This window comes from Panthera onca, chromosome A3 (genome assembly GCF_046562875.1).
Source record: "Panthera onca isolate mPanOnc1 chromosome A3, mPanOnc1 haplotype 2, whole genome shotgun sequence".
NCBI classification, from domain to species: Eukaryota; Metazoa; Chordata; class Mammalia; order Carnivora; family Felidae; genus Panthera; species Panthera onca.
Window position 1 is genome coordinate 98,717,408 of NC_138341.1, and position 17,748 is coordinate 98,735,155.

Genomic DNA, 17,748 nt, shown 5'->3' on the forward strand with positions numbered 1-17,748 from the left:
CAGGACTAGGCTGGATGCCTTTTCTATGTACTCCAAAATCATTTCATTCCATATTTTAATCAGAGCTTTACTTGTCCCAAGTCCCTGGAATGCCTGCATGTGACTCAAGACGAGAACTGACCTTATTCACTACTGACTCCTCAGCAGCATGACCTATAGAAAGCTCTCAGTAAATATTTGTTGGGTGCATGAATGAAGTCTCAAGAGGAGCCGACGAAGAACAAACCTTGATCCAGTCCTCAGAAGACAAGTAGGATTTAGACGAAGAATTCTGGACAATGAGGAGATGGTGCAGGGCGGCCCAGGCTCCTTTTCAGCACAGGCTCAGTGTCTGTTTTAGTCAACGTTGGACACCCAGTGCTTGGCACGCTGCTCCATGTAGGGCAGGTGTGTGGTAACTGTGGTGGATGGATGAGTTGCTTGAATTAAACCATCCTAATTTCATCAGAGTGTAGAGGACATTTAGGACCATGTCAGGAAAGGAACCCAGCATTTTTGATCCAGTGGAGACAAATTTTAGGATCCCTAAAATAGCCAGATAAAGGTGTCGACTAGAATTTATGAGAGTTTAGAACTGGGAAGACTTGAGTGAGTGAATATTGACCCCACTGGTAGGGGGTTGATTCATGATCCATGGCCAGTGGTGACCAGACCTCTCATGTCTAGAAATATCCCAGCATGTCTCCATCCCCTCTTGATTGGTCTTTGGAACCCATCAGTCAAGGATGAATTTTCCAAGTGCTACAAGGTAAATGAAACCTCTAAGTCTTATTAGACTGATCGTTATCTTTAAGCTGCCGCCCTGGCTAATGGCTTCTGGAAATGAATTCCAGCGAACTGTCTTCCCTGTTAATATGTCACAGTGGAAAGGTGGATAAGGCCCTACTACATTTTTAAAGTACGTTTTAATAATTTCAATAACTTTAAATTACATTACGAATTTATGTTAAAATTTTGTGAGATGAAGGGGCTCCACAACAATGAGATGGCTGGGGAAATCATGAGAGTGGCACAGCTGGGTGGTGCATGCCTGTGAAATGAGCAGCAGACTACACTTACAGTCATGAGCCCTGTTAAAGCAAGCTTTTTAGTAACCTAAAATAGTCATGACTTTATCCCCCTGAGCATTAAAGCAGAAGGAAGGGAGCCAAAAAATAAGGTAAGATCTTTGAAACGCTTCTGAAGCCCCCTTATTCCCATGTGTTCTCTATGCGTGCGTGCGTGTGCACATGCGTGCACACACACACACACACACACACACACACTCACACACAGTAAATTCTGAGAGTCTGCATGGTATGGAGATCCCTAAAGAGAAGGGCTGTGTTTACATGCACATTTACTCATTACCTTTCAGGCTTAAGGGATTGCACCTTGTAAGTGACATTAAGCCATCTGACTTTCTCCTGAATTTAAAGACCAAGTTGTTTGTCAGCTTCTGTAGTCTGTTGACATTGGCTAAGCCACTGCCTCTTGGGATCTCAGTTTCCTCATCTGTAAACAGGATTCACATACCTGTCCTCCTCCACCTCAGCATGTCTTAGGGGTCATGGGAGCTCATGAACTGGTAAGTGTTTTGTACAAAGTGCCTGAAGATCCAAATCCAGCATCCGGGCCTTCCACATTCTCCTTCAAGTCCTGCTGTTCCCCACACAGAGCCCTGCACATGCTAGCCTTACTTACTCCCTTGTTCACACAGTTTGCTGAGTTTGGATACCACTTCATCTTCCCTCCTTTCCAGATCCCAGACCTGAAAGGAAATGGCTGCAAGATGAGAAGGGCCACACTATCGAACTCCCTGCTGATCATGCAGGTTTTTGCCTGGAAGGACTATGGAGCATATGGTCGGTCCCAACAGACTAATGTTTCATCCAGAAACTCCAGAATTGAAAAGAACAAGTCAGCAGAGGCCATCGTAAGGCCAGCTTTTAGCTAGGTTGTTCCGGTAACTTAAGTACTTTTCCTTTCAGCTAGAGCAGAGCCTAAAATTATATTGTAGGGCACATATGAATCATGTTAACAAAATGACCTTCATCAAGAATGAAATAAAAATGAAAATAGCATGTAGCAGCACATTATATTTTCAATTTTTTTCCTCATGCAATGTATCGATTGAGGTACCAGGCTAAAGCTCTAAAATAATTGACTAAATTCTTGCTGAATTACCCTGTATTGCTGTAGGGAGTGTGCTTCACCTTTCAGAACTCATTAACACAGCCAGTAGACCATATTAGCCTGTGTTTTGGTTCAAAAGATTAATAATATTTAGTTGTTGTATTTTGAAATGGTGTTGGAATTTTGAAGATTGGCCTGCGTGTATATATCAGGCTTTGGGCAGGAGCTTTCCAGGTAAATGCTTGGCCAGGGATGTACCACTAGGATGCACTGACCCATCAAAAATGTTAGTCACTAAAGCCTCCTAGGAGTGAGAGAAGGGTGATTTGGGCAGATCTTGATGTGACTACAGACTACACCCCCCACAGCCCAGGGGCTTGGATATGGTATAGGTGGAAGGTTTCCTCTGATCTTGACTGGCACCTACTACCTGCCAGTGGTCCGGAGTTAATGTCCGTTAACTTGTTTGCAAACAGTAGAAAATCACTGGGGCCACATTGTAAGCAAATGGACTTCTCCACTCCCAGGCTTGGGAAATGCCCGACCAAAGTCTCTCCTGGAGCTGCCCCTCTGTGAGAGAGGTCCCTGAATTTCTTACACTCTCATAAATGCTCTATGGCAGTGGCTGTGAAGTCAATAAGAGATCGATTCCAGCAGATTCCAAGTGGTATCTCCAGTACCACCTCTTTGGCAGTGAGGTGCCCATCCCAGAATATGAATGGGAAAAACTCACCAGCCCTCTGCCATAAGTCAGCTAGATAACCAACCCCCAAAGAAGGGAAAGCTGTTTTTTCAGAAGGGAATCTGAGTGCTATTAGGGAAGGGAAAAGGAAGCAGGCCAGTCAAAACATGGCCAGTGCTCACCAAGACTCTGTAAGGAAGATATCAGAGCATGAACAGAGTTACATTGGACTCAGTGGAGAAGAGTATAAGGCTCACAGCTAGAGGTCTTTTTTTCATGTTTGTATGGAACATTAACTCTAGAGAACCCAGAGGCCCCCTGTCTCTGTGAGAGCAGCCTCAGGCCTGGAAAAGGCAGCATATCTGGCTCAGTGTAGACAACCTTGCCTGGTGAGAGACAACAGTGCTCAGGACATGGGAGGCCCAACAGGATAAAACGGGGATGGTAGACGCTGGACAGCAGGCTGGTGATTGAGACCCAGCCTCTAGGGCTGAAAGATGTGGGTATGTATCTGCTATTCCTACCTCTGTGCTTCATGACCTTTGGGGCATTACTTAGGCCTCTTGGTCCTCAGTTTCTTCATCTGGCAGATGGGTCCCATGCAGTGTCCCTACTTCATAAATAGCTATTTCATAAATAGCTCTTGTGGTAAGTAAATGAGATATACCATGAAAAGTTCTCACTGTGCCTAGAACATTACGTGCCCTTGATAACTGGCCTCTTCGTAAGAGCAACAAGATGGCAGCTGGTCAGACTGTTGTGTGTACGTGGGAGACAATCCTCAGGAGATACTCAGAGTGGTCTTGGCAGGTATGAGTTGACCACTTTCCTTTGGAAAGGAGAGGTCAGGAGACTGATGTAGGTGTCTCGAACAACCTGTGTGTCCTCGTCTTTCCTGTGGTCTTTCGGCCTTCTCTTGAAAGGTTCCTGGTCCCCTCAGGATTTTGTCTTATTTGGAGGTGGAGATTAAAAGCACATGCCTATTTGACATTTCCATTTGGAACACACCCATGGGTGGTCTCTCCCAGTTTCGTCTACGCCTGCTCATTGCCTTTGCATGGATTGACTTTAAAAAATAATAAGAGGGGTACCTGGGTGGCTCAGTCGGTTAAGTGTTTGACTTTGGCTCAGGTCATGATCTCATTGTTTGTGGGTTTGAGTCCTGCGTCGGGCTCTGGGCTGACAACTCAGAGGCTGGAGCGTGCTTCAGACTCCGTGTCTCCCTCTCTCTCTGCCCCTCTTCCTGCTTGTGCTCGCTCATAAATAAATAAATAAATAAACATTAAAAAAAATTAAAACATAATAAGATATTCCCGCGGACTGTAGAAGAAAGGCACTTTATGGAATCAAGGTACTCTGTTCAGTACTGAAATGTGCGTTCAAGATCTGCCATCTAAGCCTGATTTTCTGAAAGTATCAATAAGAAAACACCTTATACTTTAGTGTTAGTCCAAGTAGCAAAAAGTAAATAACCTAGATAAATGTCTCATATATTTCTTAAATCTTTTTTTTTTTTTTTTTTTTTTTTTTTTTGCCAAATCAATACATGACTCACAGAGTTTGATCTCCAATATTGCTGTGCTATTTGCCTTCTCTCCCCTGTGGCTTCTGTTCTCCCTTCCATCCCAAAACTTCCTCTCTCACCCTCCTCCAGCCGGCCCCTCCATCTCTCAGGGCCCCTTTTGGCCCCTTCCCTTTCCTGCAATCACTCATACTCAGACCCTGTCCCAGACCCCTTCTTTCTCTGTACTATGGGTTTGCAATCTTAATTGAAAAAGGATTTGGTTTAATCTGACCTACATCCTCCAAGTACCAGGATGAGGCAGGGCCAAAATGTTGTGCAACCTCTGAGGATATAACCATCTATTCTCAGTGGCCCTGATCCGAGTGTTGAATGAAGCAAGGACTCAGGTGAGATGCCCACCCCCACGGCGGGGAGGGGTTACCGGCCCTCTGTGGTCCCGAACAGCAACAGATTTAAATACGTCTACTTTTGTTTCTTCTTCTTTTTTTTTTTTAATGGAGAAAATGCCATGTGAAAGAAACAGAAACTTGATATTGGATTTCACAAATCCTTTTCCTACTTTGCCCTTCTGACCCTGATAAGCCACTTAAACTCCTAATGTCCTTCAATTTTTGTAATACTTTTTTATAAAGTGCACTGCCCTGGGGATACAGCTTGGCCCCTGGACTTATTTTTCACATAGCAGGGAGGGCTAGCCTTGACAGGAAGGACTCTCATTTTCTCCCTTCAGCCACAGATGCCATAGAAAACATGGTAAGCCCAAGCCACAAAAATTACTAATGTAAATATGTGTATATTTAAATATGTATTTTATGTATAATTATAACGTATATTAAATATATGCAAAGGTCGAGTTCTAGTTCATTGGCTGATCTAGGCCTCAGCCTCAAATCCTAAAGGGAAACTTTTTTATTGGAGAAAGAGTGATAAACTTGATTCACCAGACACCGCGTTATGTAGAGGCAGATTTTATCACTGAGGAAGAGCTCAGAGAGAAGAATCAAACTAGTCACCGTTGCTGGACTCTCTGCAAAAGACAGTCAGTGGGCATGTGCACATGCAGAATACTATACAGCCATGATCATGAGCAAACTACAAGGATGCCCAACAGGGTGAGCGAATCTCCCAAGCTTTGTGTTACGCACAGGAGGCCAGACACAAAAGAGAGTGTCCTGCTAGTGGTTCCAGTAGTGTGAGGGCCCCCCCGGGTACTAGCAACATTGTCTCGTTTTTATCTAGGTGCTCCTCACACAGGTACGTCCAGTCTTGGAAACTTCGTTAGGCTGTGTGCGCATGCTGTTTTCTCAGGGTACACCTCAATTTTTAAAAATTAACTCACCAGAGTCCGTCATCAGGGTTCTTTCCAGGCACTTTTCCCAAGCTCAGCAGTGTGCCAGGCATGGCAGTGGTTACAAAGAAGAAGGATATGCTGTCTGTGACCTCAGGAACCTTCTGGGAGTTTAGTTTTGTCTTCTGTCCCCAGCCCTACACCTAGTCCTTTGGTTTTGTCATTCACCAGAAGTTGGCCGGCCCACTACAAGCACGTGGCTCTGGACACAGCACCAAGGCCACCCTGCCTCCCCTTGGATACTTCAGAGCACCTCAAGGTCACTATGAAGAGTACTCTCTAATCAAAGCATTTCTTTGGCCAAGGAAGCAGTCTATGTAAAGGGAGCCCCGGCTGCCTAATCCTGCAATGCAGAGGTTTGTTTTGCAATGAAAAAACTCTCCTATAATGTTTCTAATTCGTTGAATGAGGTCCCTGTATCTCCAGTTTCCATGGAGACATGCCAGTGAGATCATTTAAAGAAAAAGACACTCCCTGCACCTAGTTTAGTTTACTGGTCTCTTGATGGCAGTGACCGGGCAGGGAAGGTATCTCCAATATTTTCTTTATTTTTATCTGTGTTTTTTAACTTTAACTTTTCATGACCCCCTTTGGGTTCCACTGGCCCTTTAAAGGTCCCCCACTCTTTGTGAACCAATTACGACAAATGCGGATACAACATCTGTCCCTAGATTTGAATACCTTCCATTCTGTCGGAATTCATCTCCAGGGCAAGCTGGTTGTGAGCATTAGTCTGCACACTCATGCGGCCTGTGGGAGACCTGTAGCAGGGGCTGTTCCCAGCTCTGTTCGAGCTTTAGACTGTGGCAGACTTGTGGCCCCACACTCCAGTACACAAGCTCCTCCTCATCCTTGCTGGAAACACTTCCCTCTTGACCTTCCCACAACAGTCAGTTTGCACACGTGTATTTATCGCATTGTAAAGATTGGCCGGCCAGCAGGTGTGGTCTGCGTTGGACACTCGCACCCATGTTGGATGGATTTTTGGGTCCCTCTAAAGTTGCTGTTCTCTGCTTCCCTTCCCCCAGTGAGGTTGAAGTCCGGTTCCTTTTGCCCCTGATGCAAAAAAGTACTGGTGTAAGATCTTCATTTTTCAGCAATTGGTTTTGACACCTTCTTGCCTCGACCTGATCGCTCTTTCAAGCTCCTTTCCTGAGAGATTACCATGAGACCAGTAAGTGAGGAATACTGAACAAAAAAGACAGAGTCCAAGTTAAAAACCCTTGTTTTCCAAGTCCCCTCTCCTGATTGCTAGCCTTGCTCACCTCCCTGACAACAGGGTCCTCATCCAAAAATGGCTATGACTAATAAGAGCAGATAATTCTAGGCGGAGTACAATAACAACATAAAACGAGGTGAGCTCAGAAATGCGGAGGCACAGTACAAATGTTTTGTTCTCTTGCTTTGGGGATGGCTTCATGGGTGTACACACGGTTCAAGACTCACCAGATTGTCCGTTTGAAGAATGTACAGTGTGCGTCAGTAAGAAATGAGACATTAGAAGATTTTTAGAAAGTAAATTACTATACGGTGTCAATTATTAATAATCCTCATTACTTTTAAGAAAGTAGCTGATGAATTTTCCTTGAGCAGAGTGTCTTCTTTCAGAAGTAAATTTAAGGCCGGCAGTTCGTAGGGGCAGCTGGATGCCACTTCTGCTGGGCCGGGTTTTTGCAATCGTTGCATGAGTGACATTGGGAAGGCAATAATGCTTGCATGGGGCTGTTCCGTGCATCGTAGGATGCGCCTAGATGCACGCCACACACACCCCCCCCCCCCCAGAGTAACGAAACCATCTGCAGACATCGCTGTGTGTCTTCTACGGGGTGGACCGCCCCTGGTGGGAACCACTGCTTCTCGGCCTCAGCCGTGTTTCACTGACAAATTTCTTTGTTAGTCAAAGTCCATAATAATTATGTTTAATGTCAGGGTTTGTGATAGGATCATTTATATTTTTGAAATAAGCTGAGGCAGTAAAAGATTTAGGCTTACCCATTTTCTCTTGTAAATAACACTTGCCTGACCTGAAATATATGAACTATTTCTGTGTGTCCTCTTTTCCTTTAATACATCCTGCCTGCACCCACGTCTCATTCCATCCCCGGCATCTCGGATCCTCGTCCCAGACATGCTTTGCTTGCTCGGTGCCAGAAAAGGCGGTGACTGCTGTGATAAACACGTGCAGCCGTGGGGAGGGGCAGAGCAGGGGGTTCAGAGCAATTAATCTTAGTCAGAATTTCTTTTCATTGATGATTATGGGTTTTGCAAAATGACTCGTAAATATTAGTACTTGGAACTGACCCGCTTGTCCCCAGCATTTCTTTTCCTTTAAAGGATCCAAATCAGACAGTTACAGTGCTGTTTAAAAATGCTAGTGAGCAGCACATTCAGCATTCTACAGATGGCTAGCCTTTTTTCCCCCCTCCCTTTAATTGGCTTTCTATTTAACGAGTAAGTTGGGGGGAAACGACCTGTTAAAAAATAGGATATTAACTGATGCCACTATTGTTGGCAATCAGACCACTTCCCCACCCCCCCATCCTGGCACCACATTGGCATTTCTCTGGGCATTGTCCGCAGGTAGACCTGAGGCCATGTTGCCCTGAGCCGGAGAGCAGAGCCACCCGCGTAATGGATGTGGTGGCTCTATTCCCTTGGGTTGGTCTGGTGAAGGCCAAGGACACACAGATTCCCATGTGCTGTTTCCAATGGCAGCAACAGCTCTTCCAAAGTGGGTGGCAAGTTGTTTCTAGGATTTCTTCTCTCTCCTTGATTCCACCCCACGACGACGTCTAACCACGTTTTGTCTCCTGTCTCTTCCTCAGAAATACCTCAGGGACTTTTTCAGCGTGATGCTGCAGTCCGCGACGTCTCCCCTACACATCGACAAAGTGGGGCTGACTCTTTCCAAACATACCATCTGTGAGTTCTCGCCGTTCTTCAAGAAAGGGGTCTTTGACTACAGCAGCCACGGGACGGGGTAGAGCTGGGGGTGACGGAGGAACCACCGATGCAGTGCCTTCTCGTCCACGTGGCCCTCCCGGCGTGCCGCAGCCTCCCACGCTCCTTCTGGGCCTGCCTCCTCCTGTGGCAGCCGGACGTGCAGCAGCCGGCCCGGGCCGCCCCGCCAGGGCCTCCCGGGTGCCTGACTTTGGACTGGCATGTTTCGCTTCGCTGGTGGTGACCCTGACGGGGCAGCTGCTACTGTTCCATTGCCGTTTCCCCCATAGTGCTCCCTCCTCCTCGCAGCGGGAGGCCTTCCCCTGTGGCAAAATGGACGTGGCGGCTTATCTTGGGCCTCCCTGAGCCAAGCCAACCTGGGACCTCCCAAACTGGGTGTGCGGCTTACCAGACCTACCTGAAATGACTTTCATCTGGTTTCCTCTTCCACCAAAATATATCTTATTTTTTATATGCCTTCCATATGGCTGGCTGTATCCCACGAGAAGCATTTTAAATGATTTCATTGTATTTTTTCCGTTTCCCCTCATTTGAGTCAGAACTTTTGTACGATACCTGACCACTGATGTTTACACAGAATTTCATATTCTGCAAAAGGGATTTATGGTCCAATCATGACTGGAATCTTCCATGCCTGACAAATTAGATGTAGGCGACATCACTTGAAACATCTGTAAATCCATACAAACAGGATATATGTTTAATCTTGAATATCTGAGGAAATTTTCCTAAACGTAAATGGCTACTGTGCATTCTTGAGCTTTCTCCGCTAAGCACAAAACAAGCGCGTAGCTGAATGCATATTTTTAAATATTTTTTTTCACGTTTTTGTTACAGAATCTACTGGATCTTTGGCTGAAAGACTAGAATTTACAGTAGTTTATTAATGATCCCTTAAAATTACTCAGGACTTAATGTAGCATTGCACATCCATGTACAATGAAACTGCTTTGTTTTACTAAGAAGAAAAATGTAAGCAGAAAAACATGTGGCATATACTGAAATGTATATAATTCTACCTATAGATTTATATATGTACACACGCCTGTACAATAGTTGTATCAAAATATATAATCATCCACGCCAAATTTATTACAGGTATTTGCTATTTCAAAATTTAAATTGAGCTGCTATCAATATTAAATGAAGTTATAGAACCTATCCTGTAGCACCGTTTATTTTAAGTTTGCGACATGATCATCCCTACTGGTCTGTTTAAAAATTTATCTAACGTGTTTGGAAAGATCGGTAATGTATAATTTAGCATTTGTGTTGCAGAAGATGCTGTTAGAGTAACATTTGAAGCCACGAATGAATGGGGTAACAAAATGTGTTTGCATTCAGTCTTCTACAATATACCTGTGCAACTGAGCCCTCCAACCTGAAAAATATGTTTAAAGATGCAATTATCCCAATAAGGGGGAAAACTATTATTACACTAATTAGATATCATAGTTTAATATGACAAAAATGAGGACATTTAAAAATTGCTACAGAAAGACTTGCTTTTTGTCTCCAGCAGTGATTACAGGCATAGGTTTAGAGGCAATTACTACCAGAGAATTTAAACCTGCAGATTTAAGGATAAAGCTGGGAGATAATAATTAACCATAGGTCATTCATCTAAAAGAAGTCAAAACACTACAGATTGTCCCTCGTTTGCAGAGTAAACTAAATGGTTTTCTTCAGCTGACCAGATAATCTGTCCCCTGCCCTTTTGGACCTGTCTCTGAGGCCAGGCTCATGGCAAGCGTTTCACTGAAGTGACACAGGATACGATAATAACCTGGCAAGAATAAATAGACCCGTGTTTGTGAGCAGTGCAGGAGCCAGAAGACCCTTTGATTCCAATCCTCCTCGTAAGTAATCAGTATTGAGTTTGAAGTTCAAGTGCTAGCTGGCTCTGGCTAAAGCTGGCTGTAGTGTTTGTGGGTCATTTCACCTCTCTGAGCCTCAGTCTCCCCATCTGAAAACAAGCTGTTGCACAGGATAGTCTCTCTTTCCTGTTCTAGCCGTGGTCACAAGCAGGGGGATAACTACTCCTGATGGATGGGCCGGGTAAGCCCCTGGTGTGCGGATGTGAAATACAAACTTCTAACCAGACCCAAAGGCAGCTTGACCTGAATAAAACATGAGGGAATGTTGAAAAGCCAATGAAAAGTCTCACCTAAACAAATAATGGAGTTTCTGGAGTGTAGACAAAACAGATGTCAGAGTCAGGATGACAGAATTGAAGCTTTGTTAATTTAGACTGATTGAGAGCAGTAAAAGAAAATTAGCAGATACCGATTTTTTTACTTCGAGTGCCTCAAATAAAGTAGTGCTAAAATGACCGTTTTATCAATTCAGATTGAGGTGCCATCAACTTCTAAATATTCCTGTAGTCAGTTGGACAAATCTAAGGAACTTAGGATTCTTTAGGACCTAGGACCTAGCATGTCCTAGGTCTTGCTTACATAGTAAAATGTGTACACCAAGCTTGTTTATACTCACAAGTAGGGTAGGCGCCTTCGGCTGGGATCCCACCCAGGCCTCGCCGTCTTGACTAATTTGGGCTTGTGCATAGGGAATAGCTAAGTCATGCTGGCTTCCGAATGATGGGCATCTAGAAGATTCTCGGGTCCATAATGTGGAGATGCCTGGAGACTCATGAACTGGGTACCCAGGCCCCAGGGCCACTTCTGTGCACATCTGTATGTAGAAAGACCCAGTTCTCCACTTGGCTCCGTCCACCCACTTCGTGCTCTGGCCAGCGCATGCTCGGCAGTCTGGGCAGAAGGAGCCAGAAGTTTCACAGCTTAGAGCATCTGTGAGCTCAGATATGCAGCTCCTGCAAGGCTGCAGTCCCTCGCCTCAGAGCCGGGGCACGTTGGTGTTCTGGGTGCGAGTTTCAAAGATGAGGTTCAGATCCACCTCCCCCAGTGCACAATCCGACGCGTGCCCCATCGCTTCCTCAGACGTGCCCTCCGGGGTAGAGAGCAGGCTTCTGTTGTGACGTGGCTCGTTGTTATGCCGAGCCTACCCCAAGCAGGCCTCATCTCCTCAGAGGGAACTTAGGGAACAATTCAAGATGGTCATGAGAGAATTTTCAGTGACATCCTGCTTTCCAATCGGTAGTGTTGGAGAGAGGTTTTAAATATGCTCCTTCACAAACGCCTAGAATGATGCCTTGAGGGGTCATTAGTCCAGGGTTGAACATTTCTCCCACGTGAGGCCCTTGTCTTCCCATATTCCCACACACCCATGCAAGAGTAGTTCAGGCTGGACTTTGTTACTGGGTAAGTGGGTTTTTTGGTTTGTTTTTGCTTGTTTTCATTTTGAAGAAGAGGAATAAGAAATGTCTGTAAAATAAATCCATGGCAAAACCAACTGCTTCAGTTTTACTTAAATTATCATGACAGGTGAGTTATGTTTTGGGGAAACTAATTAAAGACCATTAATCTAGGGGGACTCATTCTTGGCAGATTAAGCCCTGTCTGTCCCACCTTTTAATGGCAGGCCTCTTTCTATGTGCAAGAAGAGGACCCGGTTGTCGACTTTTTTCCTTTTGTTCAGAGTGTTTTTTTCTGATGATAATTACATGGGTAACGATTCTCTGGTGCTGAAATTTTGAATTTTGCACATACAGAATTATTTCTGAGTTGAAACAAACCCACCGGTTGTTATAAATTTCTAAAGCGTCATATTTCAAATGGATCCTACAGTGGTACCTGGGAGTTATCTGAGGTGATGTTGGTGGTGGCCAGGCTGTTACCTTCAGAAGGCTTGTCCATCTGGGAACCCAGAAGAACCCAGCTACATTTTGAAATGGTAGGAAAGACAGAAAGACATTTGGCTGAACTGAAGGGGTTCAAGGATGCGAGTTTATCCTTGTTCCCTGCAAATAGCAATCTACATGCATTTATCACTGTAGAATTCTATGCCCTATGCTCTGGCACTGTCTCTTACTGCACTGCCTTTCTAGAAGTTTCTCCCTTTTGTGCATCTCTTGGAAAATAACTAAATATAAAATGTTCTTCCTTTGACTATGCTCATTTGGTACCCCTTAATTTGAAAATTAAATAATAAAGGTTTTTTTTTTTTTAACCTGGGGATTACCTCTCCAAAAACTGATTCTTCTGTCAGAATTTGAGGTTCATCAATTTGATTTTGCTCCTTCTCCATTGCTGGAAAGGCATAATCTTCCCCATTCAGGGAGAAATAGATGTGTTTGCAAAAAGATGCACAAACCATCTTTCTTTCTGCATTGAAAATGGGGAAGTGCACTAGGTATAAAATTGGCAATGCACAGAGGGAAATGCATCAGCAAAATGCAAAAGCCCCAAGGGTTAGCAAAGCTGTTTAGTACCATTAAGGCAGGTCACCTGAAAGAGAGAAACCTTTGTCTAGAACTTAAGTCCGGGTAGGGAAAAAAAAAAAAAACGTGAAAAATATAGTTAAATATCTTCACTGCTTAAAAGCGGAGTTATTTTCCTCAAAGTGTTGTGAATCCTTATGCACAGTTAATATTTGCAGAAATGTTTCCAGTAGCACTTAAAGTTGTGCCTGAGAGCCTCTCACTAAATTACAGCCTGAGGGTCTGCTATTCCTGAGGCTCCTTCTTCCTTCTCAGCCAGGAGGAAGGAAAGGAAGGAGGGAGGAAGGGAGAAAGATTGCAGCTGCTTTGCCAAAGCTGCCAGGGAATATCTTAGAGGAGAGGATCACAGTGAACAATCATAGCAGTTGGCAGTGATTAAGAGCATCTTTAATATTTGCACTTTCATAGATTCTAAATTCTGTTAGCTTTTCTCCTGAAAACAAGCCAGAAGCTATGGTGTATGTGGGGCAGGGGTGGGGGGGCGCGGTGAGGGGTGGCTGCAGGAATGGGGGTGTGTGGCTTGCCGTTATAAATGACTCTTTTTGGTTGGTGTTTTAAGCCCTAATTTTAATGAATGTAATAAGTAAAGTCGATTCACAGAGGGTGCAATTCTTTGATTGCAGAGTAATATTAAAACCCTGTTTATCCTTTATAAGCAGATGGGGAAAGTCATGTTTACATTATAAAGGATTTTCTTTGCCTTCTGGTACAAGGGCAGCAGCCTAAATATACCCACGTATAGATTTCTTTTTTCCGTAAAGAACTCAAGGCCAAAGAGTGCAGTGCTCCCCTTGGATTCTGAAGCGCAGAGTGTTCTAGAGTGGAGGATGCGTCTGAAGAGGTTGCTGTCCAGCAGCCTCGCTGTCTGTTGCACGTAGGCGCGTGTCTGATCAGGAAACCGGTGCCAGCTGGCCCAGCCCCACTACTCACACCGCCGCCTAGTCCTACCTCATTCATTTCCTGTGTAAACCATTCCTCTCCCTGCCTTGTGCACCCCAGTGGCCCCTCTCTTGTTCTGTACCCCGTGAGGGTTTGGGAGAAAGGATGGACAAACACGGTGAGATGAGCCTCAGAAAGTTCATAAAGTATGGATGATGCTTGCCCTACTTAAAGCCAGCTGTGTACATGTCACAGCCACACCGCCAGCCCCTTCCTGCCATGGGGAAGGTTGAAGGAAGGATCAGACCGAACTGTGGCCATTCATGTGAGTCCACTGGCCACATGTTAAGTATTGAGATCCTGGCTGAGAGAGAACATGGCACAGAGAAGGTAGAGCAACTGGTTGTGTTCTGCTCATTCCTGGTTGTGAGAGCACTGACCTGCTCATCGCTGGTATCCCACACACCATTCACCACATACTCATGAGTGTCTTCCATGTCCTAGCATGGGACTGGGGCCCCCACACTGTGGTGAGCTGTATGGCCATGGACCCGCCCTCAGGGAGCTCTCATTCCACTCAGCGACCCACCAATGCTTGCCCAATCACATGACTGCAAATTGTGATAAATGGTATGGAACGAGAGTAGATGGTGCCATGGGAGAACGTACGAGAGAAATGATTTCATCTGGGAGGCTCTGCAGTTTCCCTGAGCTAAGACCTGAGCAATGAGGAGAAATGAGTGCCAAGGAGGCAAAGGGATTGCCCCAAATTGAGGAAAGCGCATGTGTGCAAGAGGGAAAATGCTCATCGCTATAACATGACGAGAACATCAGGGACAGTGACAGGTTGGACTCCCATCCAACCGGGAACAGGCCTGACCCTGCTTAGCTTCCAAGATCAGACGAGATCAGGTACATTCAGGGTGGTATGGCCGTAGACATGACAGGTTGGAGAGAAAGAGGCCAGAGGAATGAGCACCTGAGAGGTTGCTGGCTGAAATTTTGTAAATGAGATCACGTTTCCCATCAGCCACCACTGTTTTGGAAGGATATTCCCCTGGGGGAAGAGCACATGGCAAATAGAGCTCGTCCTTTAAAATCACACGTAATAAAGAGAAGCAAACTTCCTGATCCAATATTAACAACGAAGGGATAAGATCTGAGTGAGAGTACTGTCCAGTGCCATCTAAAGGCCGGAAGTTCTGCTCTTGTCATCTTGACCTTAGGTGTGTTTCAGATTCTGAGATTTCAGGGGGTTTTGCCTTAGAGAGGCATGATCTCACCAGACCCTCAGATGTCTTGCCGGGTGTGTCCAAAGTCCCATAATACAGTAGCCAGCAAACCCAAGTAAAGTTCATGTCTTGTCTTTGGGCTCCCACCTAATCCTTGCTTTGTAAACAGAAGAATAAGGAGCCCCATGCAGACATAGCTGTCAAGAAACTATGAGGTTATGGGGTTTGGTCTATGACTTAGACCAGCAGTTGCACAAGGACACTGTGTCCTCCTCAAGTCTGGGGCGCCATGATCTGCAGCCCTAAGTGGACATCAACTCCTCTGCCCACCTTTTGAAGCTGAGCATAAGCATCCCAGCCTCCCCCATGAAAGAAAAAAATTGCTTTCAGATTAAATAAACAGCCTGTAACCCATCCCGGGTACAGAGAAGCCCCTGGGCTGGAAAAGAAAGCAAAAATCTCTCAGCCAGCCTGAGAATGTGGTTCAATAAAGCAGGTCAGTTTCTGTGGATCAGGTGGCTCAGAGACTAACATCCCTAACACAGGGTCTCCCCAAAATTTCAGCCTGGTCCACTTTGTATGAATTCAGTGCTACCATTCAAAAGGGCCATTGCTCTTCATACATTAATTCATGAGGCCATTTGGTGAGCTAGCTTCTCTGCTGGGTGCACACAGAAGGAGTCCTCCTTGGGCCCCCCAACGATGACAACATGACTAATAGGGGACAGACTACCACTGGCTGTGGCTGTGGTCACTGAAAGCTTCCCACAAAAGGAAGAGGCCATGGGGGCCAAGACACATGTCAGGTGAGGAGAAGGTGCAGCAGAAGTGAAGGATGACAGGTTGTGTTCAGCCTGACAGGGGGATACACCTGGCCTTGGGTATCACAAACAGCCAGGCCCACGCTGCCAATTCCCCTCTGCTGTGCTTCTGGCTCAAAGGCCTCCTCTCTCAGAGTCAGAAAGGGGATGTACATGCCGAGACAAGAGTTCATTTTGTTGGGGTGGGGACACTTCAAAGACAATCTCCCTAGGTAGCTTTTCTCAGGGATGAATCTATTGAAGTTAAAAGCAAGAGGAAAGATAGGGCGGGCCACCTAGGGCCCTCTGGCTGCACATGATACTTCTTTCTGGCATCAGGTAAAGTCAGGTTCCTGCTGCTTCTACTGAGTGCCACGCCAGCTTTCTGTGTCACCTCTTTGCACATGTGGCTATGACCTCAGTGAGCTGTGTGGGGCTCCTGAGAGCCTCAGATACCCTTGGGGATGGCAGGAGCTCTGCTAGTTTCCAAAAAAACCATGAATACTCTGCTACCAGCGTCCAAGCCTCTTGTTGTGTCCTTAAGCCAAGCAAAGCATTCAAAGCATAGAAGGAAAGTCTCCATCTGTTCTGGAAAGTCTGCCAGTAAGGCGGCATCTTGTGGATGAGGAATAGGTGATAATCCAAGCCGGCCCTGCAGAACACAACTTTAGCATACTTTTAATGCCTTCAGGGAGGTCTATGTTGCTCAGAGCGGCCCAAACAGAGGGGGCCCGTTATTTCTCGCGTTTTCTTCCTGTGCCTGCAACGGAACCGAAATTGTATCAGTTGAGTTGTACCACCTTTGGGACATTCTCCAAGCTCCCAGCAACACCACTCCACCTGGGTGGAGACAAAAGGATGTCAGAGCCGGAAGGAGCCTTGGAAACAATCTGGATCCAAGATCCGCTCAGAAGTTAGACACACAATACACATGTGGATGGAGAGGACATCCTCCACCAAAGGGAATTGAGGGCATGCTGCAAAAGTGCACACGTGGGAGCCGGGCAAGCCCGACCCACCTGCAGGTGGCACTCTGCCCATGGTTACCATTTGCAATCTCTGATTGAGTTTTGAGAGAAAGAGAGAGAGAGAGAGAGAGAGAGAGAGAGCATGAGCAGGGGAGGGGCAGAGAGAGAGGGAGTCAGAGAATCTGAGGCAGGCTCCAGGCTTCAAGCTGTCAGCTCAGAGCCCGACGTGGGGCTCAAACCCACGAGCTGTGAGATCATGACCTGAGCCAACGTCAGATGCTTAATCGACTGAGCCACCCAGGTGCCCCTGAAATCTCTGATTTAAATCCATCTCTTAATTTACCAAAGGCAAAGCATCTGGAAGGAGGTGATGGCTTACCCAAGTCACTGACCTGAGCCTCAACGTCCTACCACTGCCCAGATTAGAGGAAAATGCTGAGTGCATCAGTCAGGATAGGGATCGCACCATTTATTTTCATAAAGAGAATTTAAAACAACTATAGTTAATGTAGAAGGTGAAAAACAGAAAACTCCAAGGTATGGCAGAGGTAGTAGCCACAGGAAACAGCTGCCATCCAGAGTGCTGGGGAGAACATGAGAAGATTAGAATTATTAAAACTTAGAAGCTTGGAGGAAAGGCCGCCACAGAGTTGAAACTGACAGCCCAAAGGGAAGGGGCACTAGCACTGGTACTGGTGTCTGGGGGGGCAGGCGGGGAGGATCCTGAGGGATCCTCAGGGCTTCTGAGGACGAGGTGCTGGCGTCTCTACGGGCCAGGGTGCAGTGAGGCTTGTTGGCAAATGTTGGGAAAACTGCACACTGGATTCAGCTGCTGCTCCTGGAGGGGAGAAGTGTAGCTGGGGTGATGCTGACGGGAACAG

At 45.9% G+C, this 17,748-nt stretch overlaps 1 protein-coding gene across 3 annotated transcripts in view; it reads left to right on the forward strand.

The window, feature by feature from the left end:
- KIF16B (kinesin family member 16B) overlaps positions 1–9,802 on the forward strand; it is a 289,905-nt gene extending 280,103 nt beyond the window's left edge. Inside the window, exon 28 of one of the 3 annotated variants that reach the window (XM_060611715.3) lies at positions 8,496–9,802. In XM_060611715.3, the coding sequence (XP_060467698.1) occupies positions 8,496–8,654 (159 nt within the window). In that variant the 3' untranslated portion in view covers positions 8,655–9,802. The remainder of the gene's footprint in view (positions 1–8,495) is intronic. The other 2 variants (XM_060611717.3, XM_060611723.3) reach the window with 2 other exon arrangements.
- Positions 9,803–17,748: the final 7,946 nt, after the last annotated feature.